This window comes from Rhinolophus sinicus, chromosome 14, assembly GCF_057876585.1.
Source record: "Rhinolophus sinicus isolate RSI-liver-muscle chromosome 14, RSI-T2T, whole genome shotgun sequence".
NCBI lineage: Eukaryota > Metazoa > Chordata > Mammalia > Chiroptera > Rhinolophidae > Rhinolophus > Rhinolophus sinicus.
In genome coordinates, this window is record NC_142514.1 from 52,024,894 (window position 1) to 52,041,802 (window position 16,909).

Genomic DNA, 16,909 nt, shown 5'->3' on the forward strand with positions numbered 1-16,909 from the left:
TAGAATATTGAACTGATATTAGCTCCTTAACAAATGTACATGTGAGTTTTAGACTGATTTTTAAACTTTTACATTGGCTCTATCACAAGCTATGTGAAGTATCACAGATATATGTCACCTCTTAGCATTTCATTGTAACTCAGAAAACAGTCCTATAGACTGAGCCACAATATTAAATATTCTTTATTTTTTAAATGATGTAATCTCATTCATTGAACATTTCTGTACATTTATTTAGACCTCAGTTTTAGAGATTTTGAGACATATATGAGCACAATACCAGCAATAAACAAGCAGCTGTGAAGATTTGACATGGTTGATGGTCTAAACTTTTTATATAGGTAAATCATAGAAATTTTCATTATTCCATATTAAGCTTTTATTATGTTTGTAGTAATAAATACTCTGCTGTCTCTCTGTGTCACTCATCTTCCAGTACCTTGTATATTTCAAGAGACATTTTTGGGGTTAAGTATGAAAATAAATAGGCAATATATGTGGCTAAAATTGCAAAGCATGAAATGTTTCTATTTTCTGTCTCCAACTTAATCCTAATACAAAAGAACTATTAAATAATTATTATTGTGGGGAATACTGAAAATCAGTTACTAATTTGGGGTCCAAACCAACAAAAATATAAAAAATATTAAATAAATAAAAAGCCTAATTCACTTGAAAATTTAATATTAGCATACTGTGGCAGATTGACGACCTTTTAAAAACAATATTTTAGAATTTTCAGTTTGCAATTTTTTCTATAACATGGTCAAAAGAATCTTTTATAAAATAAGAAAGAATTAAGTAGAAATATATGCGTACTTTTTAATTTATAGTCATTTAAATCTGGCGTAATTAAACACATTTACTTAAAATATCTTGGTATACAGCAATAGGCAAATTTGGTAAATCTTGATATAACACATATTTTTCTTCAATTTAAAATATTTTAAAGATATGCACCATACCTAATTTAATTGAAAAGTTAACCATTCTTATCAGATAGCATCATTCTCTTCTATGACACAGCACGGCTGAACAATTTCATTATTTAGAAAATCAGGACAAGTTTGTCAAATCTGCGATAGCTTATTTTACATATATTTCTACATTGCACTCATTCACTTCTTTCCATGTGGTTTCCTAGGGTCTCTATTTTTTTAAACCAATATTGTGAAGTTTAGGAATCGTCATAATTTATGCATGCATTTACTCTTGTATATATATACATATACATACACATTTGTATATACATATATATACATGTATGTATATATACATATATGTATATATGTATATATACATATATATGTATATACGTGTGTGTGTGTGTATATATATATATATATCTATATACACACATATATATATATATATATATATATATATATATATATATATATATATAAAATATGAGACAGAATTTGAAGGCCAATGAACTTAAACTTGGAAATACACATACTCTTCTACAGTGACTTTAGATGCCCACTTCCTAACCACATCTAGGGCATCTGCACAAGTCTCTGAAATCTCAACTATCACCCAAAGGCTAAAATCATTCAGGACTTGTATTTCTTACCTGGTTTTACCTGGACTAACAAATGGCTGTCTAGATAACAAAAATCAAATGCCATTTACATAATTTCTTCCTTTTCTACCTCCTCTTCAAACTTGTCCAAAACTTGCCATCCATCCATTTCTACCAGGTATCCCGGGACAGGAATTTATTTTGTGGTTAAGAATAAGTTTCAGACTCTTTCTGTCTGTATGTATTTCTGTGGTTGGATATTTCTTTGACAGTAATCTCCATTACCATTTGGATTTATCAGTCTCTTAAATTATTAATACAAATAAAGCACTCTGTTGTACAGCAATATGACACTACACATTTGAAGATAAATTCACATTTCTGTAATTAAATAAGCAGAGATCGTTCACTTTATCAGCTTGACGCACTGTAGTGACATAAAGCACTTCAACAATATGGCGGGTGCCTTACCGATGTGCATTTGGTTTATTCATTCATTCTTTCACTAAACCAATATTGAACACTTTCTATATTCCAAGTGCTGTACTAGGTGCTGCAAGAAATAACCCAATCACACACTACTTGAATCCACACTGTATGAGTGTTTATCTGATTATAACCTAGGGTCATAGGACCACTCAAGTGGCAAAGCCTTTCTATTACAAGGTCATTTAAGTGCCCTTTCTTTCCTGAAGTAGATAGCTTTGCCTCATCCCCTGTGAGGTGACCTGTGGGATAATCTAACTTTATGGCATAGAGAGATTTTATCATGGTGTTTTAGTATAGGTTATTTATCATTTTTTTCCCCAAAACCTAGACTAGTAGAACCATTATGAATTACATAAGCACTCCCAGCAGATCTTGTCCTCTCACTCAGTTTGACACGGTCATTTAAACTCATTACTCCTGATTGACCTAGGCTGGTGTACAAATTAACCTAATAGATTTATTGTACCTGTTAAAATTAATTCTTCCCCAAATGGCTACTAAACTCAAAGAAAAATGTAGTTACTATAAAGAAATATAAATAAATCTCATTTTTGTTTAAAACTGGGAAAGCAGGAAACTGAAAATTAAAATCTTCATGAGAAAAATGTGAAGGAGTTTGCAAAATGAATGCTCCCTAGAAATCAAAGAATATTTTGTGTAGGTCTAACTTAGGTCTAACTTAAGAGATGGTTGTGTTCTTTGGGGAGATTTTTTTAAAGTGCAATTCTCAAACTTAATGTAGCGCTCTGTTAGTGTCTAAAAGACATAAAGTTTAGCTACCAAGGTTTGTGTACGTGCAAACTATATAAGAAAAACATTTAATAATAAATATTTAGATAGAGCTACTTTGAGAAGAGGGCAAAGAAAGTGCAGTGAGGGGTTCAATATTATTAATTTTCTTATCAAATAAATAGGCCAAACTATGGAAAGTCTTTATCGAACCTTTAAAATTTTATTGGTCTGAGAATCAAAGTTAGTATGTAAATATCCAAACGACTGGAGAATCGTTTAGGTGGAAAAATCAGGGAACATAATTAACCAGAGTACCTACATTTAGTGCTTAAATCAGTCTTTAAATATCATTCTGAAAAATCACTTCACTGACTCTCAAGATCAGTTTCATGAATCTTTTCCATGCTTGTAGGAATTAAAAATATACTCAAAAGGAAGAATACTTAGCAATTTAAATAGTCACAAGTCCTGTCACATTTAAAATAAATGGAATTGGCTCTCATTCAGATAATAAATAAACCTAATTACCAACCCAATCAAAACTTAAACTTTGTAAGTTAGCAGCTAATTTACATATAGAACAATATTTAAACATCAGTACCAATGAATATTGTGTATACATTATATTTTTTTTATCCTAATTCAACTATTTGAAAAAAGTAAGGTGAAAAAGAGTGACACAGAGAGAAAGAGTAAAAGAGAACACAGAAGACTAAGGACTGAACAAAAACAAACCGTTGCCTTGTCTTTGATGATCTATGCATTAAATGCCCCATGTACTCAGTATTCTAGAATATTTATCCCTATCCCACCCCTACCACAGACCAAGACCATTTATAAAGTATGTTTTCATCTCATAAGTAATCACATACTGAGCTACAAATGGCAGAGACCCTAAAACACTAGACTGGTATTAATATATTTTCCTTTGTTTGTGTTTCAATACTTTTGGCACATTGGGGATTACCTATGCTGAGACCATTTAGCCTTCTAGCAAAAATTCTGCTTCAATGCATCAACTGTGGCATGCCAGAGATGCCTAAATTCACAGTAAGGTTTAGGGCTATTTGTTGCTAAAAGCTGTGAACATGCAAGTTGATTAAGTGTTCTCTTTCATGCTCCTGTCTGCATTATTTCATTGGATAATGAGATAGGCTGCCCTTTCTGTCCATCACTGGAGCAGCTGGAGACAGCATTTGCTACCTGGCAAAACTTTCGAAGAAGGATCTTTCTTAGCAGCAGATAAACCCAGGGATCCAAGATCTGGTTCAGTGAAGCCAGGCGGACAGCTATTAAGAACAAGTTGCATTCTTTCTGCTTTTCTGGGTGCGTCTTACAGTGCTCAACTGATGTCTGATTGAAGATCATTTTCAACATCATTATCTAAGAAAGAAGGACAAACAATTGTTCCAAATATTAATAAGGTCATATGCATCTCCTCTACACAGCACTTTGCACATAGTTCACAATAACTTGGTGGTGATACTTAAATGATGAAATCAAGCAACATTTGTGCTCATGAACACAGCTCTGAATTATATAAGACATTCCTATGGATGTTCCCACATTTTTGGCTATTTGACATGATGCAGCTTTTTAGAAAGTACATGTTCTCAGGCTCTTGTTGCTTGGGATTTAAGAGGTTTGAAAGTAATACATCTCAAAATCAGCCAAAGTCTTCTGGCTTTTTGCAGAAAACACTATTAGGTTGATAAAATGAAAGTCAACATTTCAGCAAAATCAAAACATATTTAATCTCAATCTTCAATAGTTTTAACTGAAAAAAAAATTACTGAGAAAAAGTACAAGCAAGAAAATAATACTTTCTGAATCCTTACAATTTTTCAGGCACTGTGTCAAGTTCTTGATATGCATTTAATAAACGATATAAGATAAATATCATCATCGTCTCCTGTTCACAGTTGCAGGAACCAAGGTTTAATGATGTAAAATATCTGAGCCAGACTTAAACCCAGATTCACTAACACGATATGACATGTGGTATTTTACTTCTTTGTCTCTCCCTCCTCACCACATACACACACTAGACTGTAAACTCCATGAGGGCAGGATTTGTGACTATTTCTCTCACCCACAAGTATATTCACAGTACGTACCTAGACCAGTATTTGGCAGACAGTGCTCAATTAATGTTTGTGAATAAATACATTGTATGACATATATAAGAATATAAGAGTCTGAGACATATACATTTATGTTTGAATGAATAAATATTTGTGATTTCCACAGAAGAGAGTAAATGAAGGTTGATATGCATCTGAAAAAATATTCAAGTGTATTCATCATCAGAAGAATGCAAATTGTGAAAAACGAAGAAACCATTTTACACCCACTAGTTTGACGAAAAATGAAATGTGACGTTTCGAAATGTTAGTAAGGATGTGGAATGATGAGGCCTCTTCTACACACCACGAGCGAGAGTGTGAACTGGCACAGCCACCTTATGACTGGGCACTAGTTCATCTGCTCCCTCCCAGCTATCCTACTCCTTAGAACATACTGTCCCAAATTCCTGCACCAGAGTTGTGTACATGACTGCTCATCACGGTGTCGTTCATAGTAACAAAAAAATAAAAATAAAATAAAGGCAGGAACAATCCAAACATGGGTTCACCTTCTCACGCAAAGAATGGTGCTGACTTTTATAACTGGTTCTGAAATTCATCTTTCTGGGTGCACGGCTACTAAGCACTTGAAATGTGGCCGGATCAAATTGAGATATTGGGATAGGTTGTGATTTTATCATGAAAATATATTTTTGATGTGTTGTGTTAAATAAAACATGTTACTAAAATGAATATCACTTGTTTTGGTTTAGTTTTTCTAAAATGTCGCTACTAGAAAATTTTAAATTATATATGGGGCTTGTATTTGTTGCTCACAGTACATTTCTACTGCAACCACTGTCTCTTTTGAGGCCCATAAGCATTTGAATGTTCTGTCCTCTGGTCACATATCCCAAATTAAAGTCAACATCCCTGAGCGTCCAAACACCCGGCCACAAACCTGCAATCCCAACAATGACACTCATTCTCACACAGTCACCCTGGCCCATCATGTCAGTCATCTTTGAATCCTCCTTTTGCTTGGTCCTCTGCAATGCCTTTTGCTATATTCCAATCTCATCCTAGTTCACCTGAATTACAGTAATAGCAGACATCCAGATGGTGCCTATAAATGTCAACACATCACAGATTCAGCAGCTTAAATCCCAGCTCTGATCAAACCCTCACCATCTATTAAAAACGTCGACTTGGTCTTATTGGACAGAGTTGAGTCACAGGTAATTCTTAAACCAATCACTTGCCAAGGAGACGGAAATGTGCAGGTCTGGCTTATAGGACAAATTCATCCCCTGGGTCTAAACACAAGGTCTTTGACCAAATTACCACCTAATACCAAAACAAAATTATGGTTCTATAAATAAATAAGAAGAGGGGAATAGGTAGACCAGCAGGTAGCCATTTATTCTGAGTCCATAGTTTCTTTCTAAGGATTTTTTTTTCTAAGGGATTTATTCAATAACAGCAAAAAAGAGCTGTACAAACAATTGAATGTTCAGTGAAGCATTATCTACACTAGTAAGAAACTGTACACACAAAAATCTCTAACATCAGGAATAAAGCTTAATAAAACACAAATATTTTATTCTTTGTTTGTCTCAACGCTCCCTTGACCAGCTCATTATGAGGCTGATCAGAAAGAGCAATCTTGCAGAGGATACGTGCACTTGCTAAAGCAGAGCCTCCGCACTGTCCAAGCTTCCCTGTGTTTTCTGTTTGTTCTTCTCCCTCGTATAAGGACTAGGATAGTTAGTATATTTAGTTTACATGATAATATATATAAGAATTAAGTGTAAAAAATAGAATAACATATCCTGCTCACATAATAGTACTGTGTTTCCCCGAAAATAAGACTTAGCCAGATAATCAGCTCTAATGCGTCTTTTGGAGCAAAAATTAATATCATATCCGGTCTTATTTGACTATAATATAAGACCGGGTCTTATATAATATATAATGTAATGTAATGTAGTATAATATAATACAATATAATATAATACTGGGTCTTATATAAATTTTTGCTCTAAAAGTCGCATTAGAGCTGATTGTCCAGCTAGGTCTTATTTTCGGGGAAATATGGTAGATATAAGAATTAAGTGAAAAGAACAGAATATAAGATAGTACTATATATAAAGTTATACTGTTATAACTAAATTATGTACAATACATACATAGACTTATGGAAGGCAATGGAATTATTACTAGTAAATTAATAGTAAATTTACAATAGTATTAATAGTAAATTAACAATAATTTACTATTAAAAAATCATTAAATTATTTAAAAAATTTTATGTATTAAAAAACATTTCAAATGATTTAGGAAAGCTTTTAAATGAAGTTGATCATTCCCTCCATTAACAAATATGAATTTATTATACTCACTTATTATACACCAAAATTATTTAAAATAAATATACCGACATTAATATCTTTTGATGATGGCACACAGTCCTGTGAACTGAACACTGCTTCCAATTGTGGTATACAGGTGCTCCCCCCTCAAAAAAACAACAACAAACTATATGCAGGTCCAGTCCCTAGAACCTGTGAACATGTTATCACCCAAGGCAGAAGGGACTTTGCAGATGTGAGGAAAGTTAAAGACCTTGAGATGGGAGATTGTCCTGGATTATCTGGGTGGGTTCAATGCATTGCATCACATGCGTCCTTGATACTGTCTTAGAATCTTTTCTAGCTGTAGTCAGAGGGAGATGTGACTGCAGAAGAATGGTCAGAGAGATACCATGTTTCCCCGAAAATAAGACCGGGCCTTATATTAATTTGTGCTCCACTAGGGCTTATTTTCAGGGGATGTCTTATTATTTTCATGTACAACAATCTACGTTTATTCAAATACAGTCATGTCATCTTCTTCTGGAACATTGTCTTAACATACTAAATGCGTCCGTCTGGCTGAGATCTTAACAGGGGCTTATTTTCGGGTAGGTCTTATTTTTCAGGAAACACTAGGTATAGTGTTGCTGGTTTTGAAGATGGAGGAAGGGAGGCATGAGTTAGGGAATGTAGGTGGATGGCCTCTAGAAACTGAAAAGGCAAGGAAGCCAGTCTCCAATTCTCCTTCAGAGCTTCCAGAAAACAATTCAGCCCTGTGGACATTGTGATATTAGCCCAATGAGACCCATGTCAGGCTTCTTACCAACAAAACTGTAAGAGAAATCTGTGTTGTTTTAAGCCACCAAGTTTGTAGTAATTTGATAGAGAGCTACCGTAGAAAACTAATACACCCACAGAGTGAGCTCTCAACAAATGCTGAGAGGGGATGAGGAAGAATGAGCTGGAAAATGATTTAAGCACATAGATAAAGCTCATGTTTTATCTCATAGATAAAACATCCTGGCAAGCTTGTTTACTTTGTTCGTTTTCTTAGTAAACTTTATCCTAACTCCTGTCTAAATTACTTCAATTTCTAAATTTGCAACATGTAAAAATGAATTCTTGTTATTCTAGTGACATCAGTTAGATTTCAGTGTGTTTGACTGAAAGGTATAAAATTGTATTTTCAATTCAGTTGTCTTTAAGAAAAACATGTGGCTAATTCTTTTTTTCTTCTTTTTACAAACAATTGGAAAGGTTTTATCTAGCTCTTTCAGCCCCCCACCTCATTCAATAATTAAATATATTTGACCAGTTACCATCTTCCAGAAAGTGTTCTGGGCCTTTTCTGAAATGATCTAAAAACTCACTTAAATTACACTTTCGTTTTCTCTTATAAAATAAAATACTGAATTTCTCCAACTTTTTATAATCAGGAAAATTTACAAAATTACTTATTAAAATGGGATTTAAGTCATTTTACACAGTTCTCTTTGATTATTTTAAAATTCATTTTTATGAGTCTAATAATACTCAATTATTTTTACTAGGCTAATATAGGTTTCAGATGCCTTACGTTGGTTAGTGGACTATGATTTCCTGTAATTTACTACTGACAGTGCGGTGATTATGATATTACGAAATCAAGCCCTGTAAGCAATAGCTGGCATGGGGGAGAGACACTCGAGCTTTTCCCAGAAATCATGAGATGTGCAATATGAAGATAATTTGAATTGGAGGCAGTGAGCGTGATATTGCCATTTCCAAATGGCAGCAGGGACGGAGGTAAGACTCCAAATTCCTTGTCTAATTTTGAATATAAATGCAAGTTAGCATCCATCTGTCGACTTCCCTGTATTTAAGGAGCTAAATAGTGATCATGATTTTTGCAAATATTTTTTAGACAGACTTCGGTATTTAAAAACTTTGGCACGAATATGTAGATTTTTGGTAGAATTAATTATCCCTATAAGTCCAATTCTATTCCTTGTACAAGGAAGAAGGGACAAACAAAACAGGAAGCTTAGACGGCACAGAGGCTATTTTTTTAGCACACGCGTGTATACTCTGCATGATTGCTCCTTCCAATCAGCCTCAGATAATGAGCTAGCTGGTTACAGCAGCATTGAGACCAGTCTGGCTTAACAGAGCAATAGTATTCTGCCAGCATCTTCCCCAGGGTCCACGTGACTCTCCCAGGCCTCTCACCTCTTCCCTGGTTATTAGCAGGAATGGAGAGCTCTTTTTGTACCCATCATAACCAGGAACACAACTATTATCAGTGACTCCTAAATTCTCTATCCCTGGCTATTGTCAAGTGCAATTACCTTGTTCCATCCTAAAGGGAAAAAAAAAAAATTTGTCCCTTCCCCAGTGACAATGATCTTCTAAATGGGCAAGGCATAGACCAGGGGGAGTATTTTCAGTATTCTGCATTTGGATTTTACTTTATTGCAGCAGGATTTATAACTACATATTTAAAAATCTTCAGTACTTCACTTCTTGGTTCAGAAGTGCCTTGGGTTACAGGCCATAAATATCTATTGAAGATGATAAATGAGTGAACCCAGAAAAATTAATTTGTAGGAGAGGGAAAAAAATTGGTTACTTGTCCCTAGGATCCATTATGTAATCCACTTTAGCATTTCCAGTTTATTTCTAGATAAACTGGATTTCTAGGATCCAGTTTATTTAGAAACAAACTGGAAATGAACTTTATTTCTAGGATTCATCTTATGTATTTCCAGTTTATATCTAATGTAAGTATGTAAGAAAACTTTCTACCACAGACAATTTTTATCTGTTTTGTTTTCTATAATCCTCTGTTGGTAGGCCTAGGAGAATAACCTGCTTTACTAGAAGTTCCCTCTATCGTTTGACAAACATACTATATTATAACACACTGAAACCAGTCTGGGCCCTTTAAACTATTTAATTACATAATGTGAAGGATTGTCATGGGAAGAAGTTTCACAGTAGATTTAAGAAATAACTGTAGTCTTTCCAGTCTGGTTACAACTCTGTTTTCAGAGTTGCCAAATCATCTCAGCATTCTAGACTACTGTTTCAGATGCTTCTCCTGCATGATCTAATCTGAAAACTTTGGAAATAAACAACTCATAAATATTCAAAAATTACTAGAAGTTGTGTAATCTCATCTTTACTATTATGTAATTTTATAGAACTTTTTTTTCAAAACAACATTTGCACTATTCAGAATCGGAAGAAGTAAATTCTACTGCAGGCTCTGTCACCATTTACGACTTTAGGCAAATCATTTACTCTGTGTTTTATTAAGTAAACAGCTGTTGGACTGGATGGCCTCTAACATATAAGGATTCAATTTGAAAAAGGAAAGAAACCGAAAGGTAAAAGGTGTGGAACAAAAGACAGAATTCCTCTTCAGGAAAACGCCACGTGTGTCTTTTGGTAAACAGAGAACAGAGGAAAATTACAAAGTTAGAAAGTGGACAGAGGACAAGATACTGAAGATACTGGATTCATGAAGCTTTAAGGGGAGATTTTTTTTTTTTTTTTTTTTTTTTTGGAAGTAGCAGACTTAGGCAACAACATGGATCAAGAGTTAAAGGCCTGCCATAAACTCACACAGCTCTGCTTCTAGTTTGGGGACCAGTTACCTAACTTTGGATCTTAATTTCTCCTTTCTCTAAAAATGGTCAATAATGTTTACCGAATGCGTATTTTCTCTATCTAGTGGTACAGTTGCAAAAATTAAAATGAGATAAGAATAATTAACTCCTTCAGTTTACACAGCATACCTCTTCCCAAACCCCAGGTTATTGCACTGTTTTTTAAAATTAGTTTCAGGTATACAAAACAATGTAAAATAGTTAGACATTTATAGCTCTCACTATTGCATATGCTCCCAGGACAGAATGCTATGATGTTCAGAGACAGAATAGTGGATGCTTAGGGGAATACTGTAAGGAAATGAATATCTTCTCCATATGTCTGCTTTCCTTAAATTTCTACGCAATAAAGTGGTTTCAAAAAAAAAAGAAAAAGAAACCCTCAAATTCGCACTTTAAAAATATTTGGTAATGCAGAACCATTATCCAGTAACTACATCGGGAAACTCAAAATTGAACATAAGCCTGCAGCCTGCCATCACATTGTTTAGTATGTAAGAATTACTCTCTCCTTTCAATGAGTATGAAGTATAAATTGTGTGTGATTTGGCTCAGTATAGCTCGGTGCATATGTTATGTCTAGATAAATATTTATCTTTCTGTTAGAATGGTAAAAAAAAAAAAAAATGTCAGTAGCTAAGTAAGTATTTCAAATCCTGGCTAAAAGGGGTAAAACAAAATCTATTCTATAAAAATATTCATTTCTTGGATTATAGATGATGGGTTAGCTTTGAGATACACACGTCAAAGAGGTGTCTTAACTGTATTTCAAATCTTTATACCGCAGATGTCAAGAGAAAGTCTAGAGAATGTGTCTTTGTCAAGGTTTAAACATTAATCTTTGAAAATGTTTATAGTTAAGATAGAATTTTTTTTCTGTCAAAATATAGTTTCATTTAAACCCCAAATGCTCAATCATACTATCATCCAACTCAGAGAACCGCACTATTAGCAACAATTAGGATCAGCTAAATGTTTAAGGAATCTGAGGTGTGAACTAAGGGGTGAAAGAATGTTCACGTCAGTATAAAAGAAAATAGGAAACTTAAATTGTCAACAATAAGGCACTACTAAAATTATGGAACATTGTTGTGTAACATATATGCCATATATATATATATATATATATATATATATATATATATATATATATATACACATATATATATATATATATTCATTCCAATGCTGCCATTTAAAATCATGTTTCTGAAAAATATTTAATAACACGAAGAAATGCTCAGGATGTGAAAAGTGGAAAACAAATATTTATTACATAGTATACTCTTAACTAAAAACAACTGTGTGTATATATAGTAAAATACTGGAAGCGGTTATCTCCGGGTGGGAATTAGGGAGATTTCTATTTTATTCTCTCTAGTTTTCCTTGGTTCCCAAGTTTTCCACAATAAACATGTTATTTTCACACTTAGAAAAGAAGCATACAATTTCGAGTAGTAGGAAGTTTAGATAGAAACAGTAACCTATGAAATAACTCATTGGTAAAAATGTTAAGTCACAATCCATCCTAGAACCATAATGTGCTCATATTAGCTTGAATTCTTAGGTAGTTGATGTGTGCATAATGTAACAGCTCATAGTCTGACACTCTGTAATTGACCAAAACATTTACCTTACCAGCAAATTAACGATGGCTTATTCCAGGGAATGTGATGGTCAGCTGTAAAGGACTGGCCTCAGTGCCTTGAGGACAGTGCAGCCATGACATGCAGAAGAACCCCTTCCTGCATCACAGCCAATTAACAATGTATCGATTGTGCTTCTAACCTATTATCTAACTTCATCTCATGTCAAAATGACACTCTCGTGTGGATCTATGCTGTAGGAGGACGTCATCTCATACCAGGATCCAAAGAGATACATCTTGTACTTGGCATGGACACTGGCTGAATATGGGCAGATTGGGATCTCTTTGAATTCATGTTCCCCAACCTGTCTCCTTCCCTAGTAAGATCTCTCTCTCTCCTGCTCATTCATCACAGCAGCTATTTCATATAGTGCTAGGTGTTTTTGCCATAAGCATTTTTACCATAAACATCTTTGTTGCACGCATTTTTACTGCTGAAAGACCACGTCACTATAAAAGATAAAATGACAAAACATAAAAGAAGGACATGAAAAAGGACATAATGAAACATGAAAAACTAATAAAATTCAAAAGACTATTGAGAAAAATGTAAAGTACATTGTCTTAAAAGTCTTTCCTTCATAGTACTGTACATTTTTTTTTTTTGCTTGTTGATTCCTCTCCCCCTTTAGCAACACACTTTTTCACTACAATTTCTTCATTAAGGTATCCATTTGCACCTAAAGAACCAGATCATTAATGCTCTTGCAGACTGTTGTGAATTAATAGCCTCCTCTTTGAGCTCCAGACTAACCAATTTAGCTGTCGATAGCACAGTTCTGCCTAGATGTCTCACATCAAACTCATCAGGTCCAAAACTGAAATAAATCATTATCATCTTCCTCAAAGATGATTCTCCACTAATCTTCCCTATCTCAGTGAACTGAGTCCCTAAAACAGTCCTAAGATTTATCCTTAATTCACCTTGATTCGTTTCTCTGTGTTTCTGTCTCTCAGTTTTTGTCCCCTTTTCACCTCATTAGGCATATCTCTCACATTTAATCATGAAGTTTCCAATTAACTTCCTACTATTTTGTTACTCTATCACTTTTCTCTTCTTCACTCTCATTTGACCCTAAATCCAGACCACCATCATGCCTTGTCTGAACTACCACAATAGTCTATTACATGATTTGTTAGCCTTTATTCTGGGCCCCTCTTTGCTGCTTACAAAGGATGCTCCTGAAATGAAAATTGTGTTATTCGACTTGGAAAGTTCTTCAATAACTTCTCATTGTCCTGAATACAAAGTCTAACTCCTTTCAGTGAACATTCAAGGCTTATCATCACTTGGCACTTGTTGCGCTCTCTAGCCTAAATTCTCACTATTCCTTACCCTCACATCTATATTCTAATCACCTTGAACTTTGAGTTCTTTAAAAGTGCCAGCTCTTTTTGCTTCTGGACATTTACCAATGTGGATCCCTAGGTCTTATAACTCGCATTCCCCTCTTCTTTAGTGATTGATTTAACTTATTTTTTTTGTGTGTAGACCTGAAATATCAAATTATCTGGTGCTTCCCTTGCCAAAAGCCTAGAAGATAAGTCTTAATATGGACTTCCAAACTTCTCTACTTCACCACCCCTAAATATTTTATATGGTTGCTCTTTTTCAATTGCAGTTTCTCCCAGTAGATGAAAATTGTTACAAGAGTAGTGATTATTTCTACCCTTTTAGATATACCACAGGAAGGCCCTCCCCCAGGATATGCTACATTGTAGATTAGTAAGTATTTTTGAATTAATGAATGAATGATAGGAAGGATACAATGTGTCTTACCTACTGGGGGGTAACAGACTCTATATTTATCACTATTTAAGACTTCTGTCTTTAATTTTTCCCCGTTATTATAATTAGCCGGGATGACAGCTTCAAGTTAGTTACTAATGAACTGTAAACACATCTTATCACTCAGAATTTTAAATAGAATGTTCATAGCTATAGTAGTAACCCTGAAGCTGGTAAGTTGGACTGTAGAATCACATTGAATATAGCATAACAGTGGGAGTTTTTACAGTACTACCATTGTTATGGGAGAAGCAAATTGAATCTTGAACAGTATATTGAATCCATAAGAAAGGAAGAACTCTTGTTGCATATCTATTTAATACCTTTTTGAAAAAGTATAGCTCAAGACAACAGCAAAAGAACCCATGCATATCAGCACAGTCTTTAATAAGGATATTACTATTAAATTTACAATACATATTGAGTCAAAAGTCCTTTTATTGCTATAAAAACGTTATATTTGATTCTAGCGCTCCTTACTTATATAATAGAATTCTTGCCCAAATATGAGACTATATCTTATACCTATATTATAATAAATATTTAAACTACTCCTCAGAGTCTAACAGATAACAGATCAATAACCATTTAATTTACTTGCAAAATTCCCTGCCAATGTTAGGCTTCTACTCAGGATTAGCATAGGAACTTCTTAACATTAGAGTAATTCATTTTCTTTTTCCCAACACAAAACACACCCTCATAAAAGTTATCAGCTTTATTTATAGTGAACTCTTGTTCTGTTGACTGTAAATAGGCGCTAAATAATGCACAACGCCAGGTCCACAACATGAGGGGCTTACGGTATCTTTTCTTTGACAATAAGAACATTCTCTGATTTCTGGATTATGACAGGAAGTTCAACTTCCAATGCCTCAACCTTTCTAAAAAGGACTGTGTTAACTTGGCTTTCACCTGCATTTTTACTGCTTGTGTGGAAGGAGAAACCTGCAACCAAACATTTCTGGTGGCCCTCTCTCTTCTTGTGTGTAGCAGTACTGAGGACTGATTCCTGCAACCCACTCGTTTGCTGTGGTAACAGGTATCGTAACCTATAAGTAACCTGTAAAATAATCACCAGTTCCTGACTTCTAGTAAGTACTATGTAACTATTAGTTGTTATTGTTTTTGTTATTCTTCTTCAGATGTTAAGTATAATGGAAGGAACCATAAGGTCTCCTAGCTGTGGCCTCCTAGGTGTACGAATTCTAACTCAAATGTGGCTGTGACATACCACACAATGGTAATTTGCTATATTAGTAGGGGCACAGGTTCCTTTTTAAACCCGTCATCCATTGAGGTTTATGTAGCAGCCTCGGAATACATCTTCACAGTCACTCTTTCCTTTCTGCACTACATAAACAACGGGCAAAAATCAAGTGCCAGGTGACACTTATGTGACAAATGATAAACTTTGGTTTTCAAAATGCTCATTTGAAAAGAACCTGCTTTTCTTTTTCAGGAAATTAGACTTTACAAAAACACTTAAACTGTGATTAGCACTACCAATTTATACCAGGTTTGAGGGAAATCTGAAAAAGATTAAATTCACATTATATATGATGCAGGAAAATGGAACGGGATAACCTGTCGTCTTCTTTGTTTTCCCCACTTAACTTCTTTGGCCTCATCTGTCGACTTCGAGTCTTACCATTGGATCCAACAGCAAAGTGTTTAATAGGAACCAGAAAGAAGCAAACATGAAGAAAAAACCTCACTGTCCCACGATTCAAATGCCTTTCTCCTATAAGGATTATAGGCTCCTATGAGAAGGTAAACAGATCCCAACACCTGAATCCTTTAGCTCCCACTGTCCTTAACACGGGAGTTCAATGAAGGCAGTTTTTACTGCACTGCTTAGCATTTTAGGGAAGGTTTCAATCAAGTAATTATAAAAAGTAGTATCAAGTCTCTATTACTATTTATGGGACAATGATTTTGGTGATTTCATTTTAAAACCTATATTTGATGTAAGTATTTTCAAGAATGGTTTTGCAGGAAGTGGTGGATAGATGTATTGAGATGTGACAATATCCAGCTCCCTACCCCATTGAATCAGAACAACTCTGTTTTCATCTGTTTCTCTAAAAAGATTTATTGAAATTGTTTCCCCAGATAAAACAATTGGAAAATCATTGGTCTAATGCAGCTCTATCCAAAAGAAATGTAATTCAAACCACCAGTGTAAGCCACACACATACTTTTAAGCTTTATGGTAAACACATTATTAAACAAAAGGAAACATGAAAATGTCAAGTTGATTTTAATAATATATTTTAATTTATCAAATATATCTGAAATGGTATTTCAACAAGTAATATAAAATTATTAATGAGATATTTTACATTATTTTTGTACTTAATGTTCATCTGATGTGTATTTGATGCTTATACTATATCTCAATTTGGAGTAATCACATTTCCGAGTGTCCAATAGCCACACGTGGCTAAGTAGTTACCATATTGGACAGTGTAGGTCTAGTGCTTTATACTTTCTATACGTCCTTCCACATATATCCTTTCAATTAAATTGCATCGGTATAATCACTGTAGTGCCCACTATTGATGGCCTATCCAGCAACCATTCTTCCATGTCACCTTCTCATCAACACAATTATTTTCACTGGAGCCTAAGTGCTTCAGGACTGACCTATCCC

The 16,909-nt window shown here is 34.3% G+C and overlaps 1 protein-coding gene across 3 annotated transcripts in view; it reads right to left on the reverse strand.

Moving 5' to 3' along the window:
• PTGER3 (prostaglandin E receptor 3) overlaps positions 1-16,909 on the reverse strand; it is an 87,558-nt gene that overhangs the window by 52,481 nt on the left and 18,168 nt on the right. For 2 of the 3 annotated variants that reach the window (XM_019727751.3, XM_088791200.1), the window contains exon 2: positions 3,950-4,129. In XM_019727751.3, coding sequence (XP_019583310.2) covers positions 3,950-4,129 — 180 coding nt within the window. Of the gene's footprint in view, positions 1-165; positions 4,130-16,909 lie in introns of those variants that run through there. The other variant, XM_088791201.1, reaches the window with a different exon arrangement.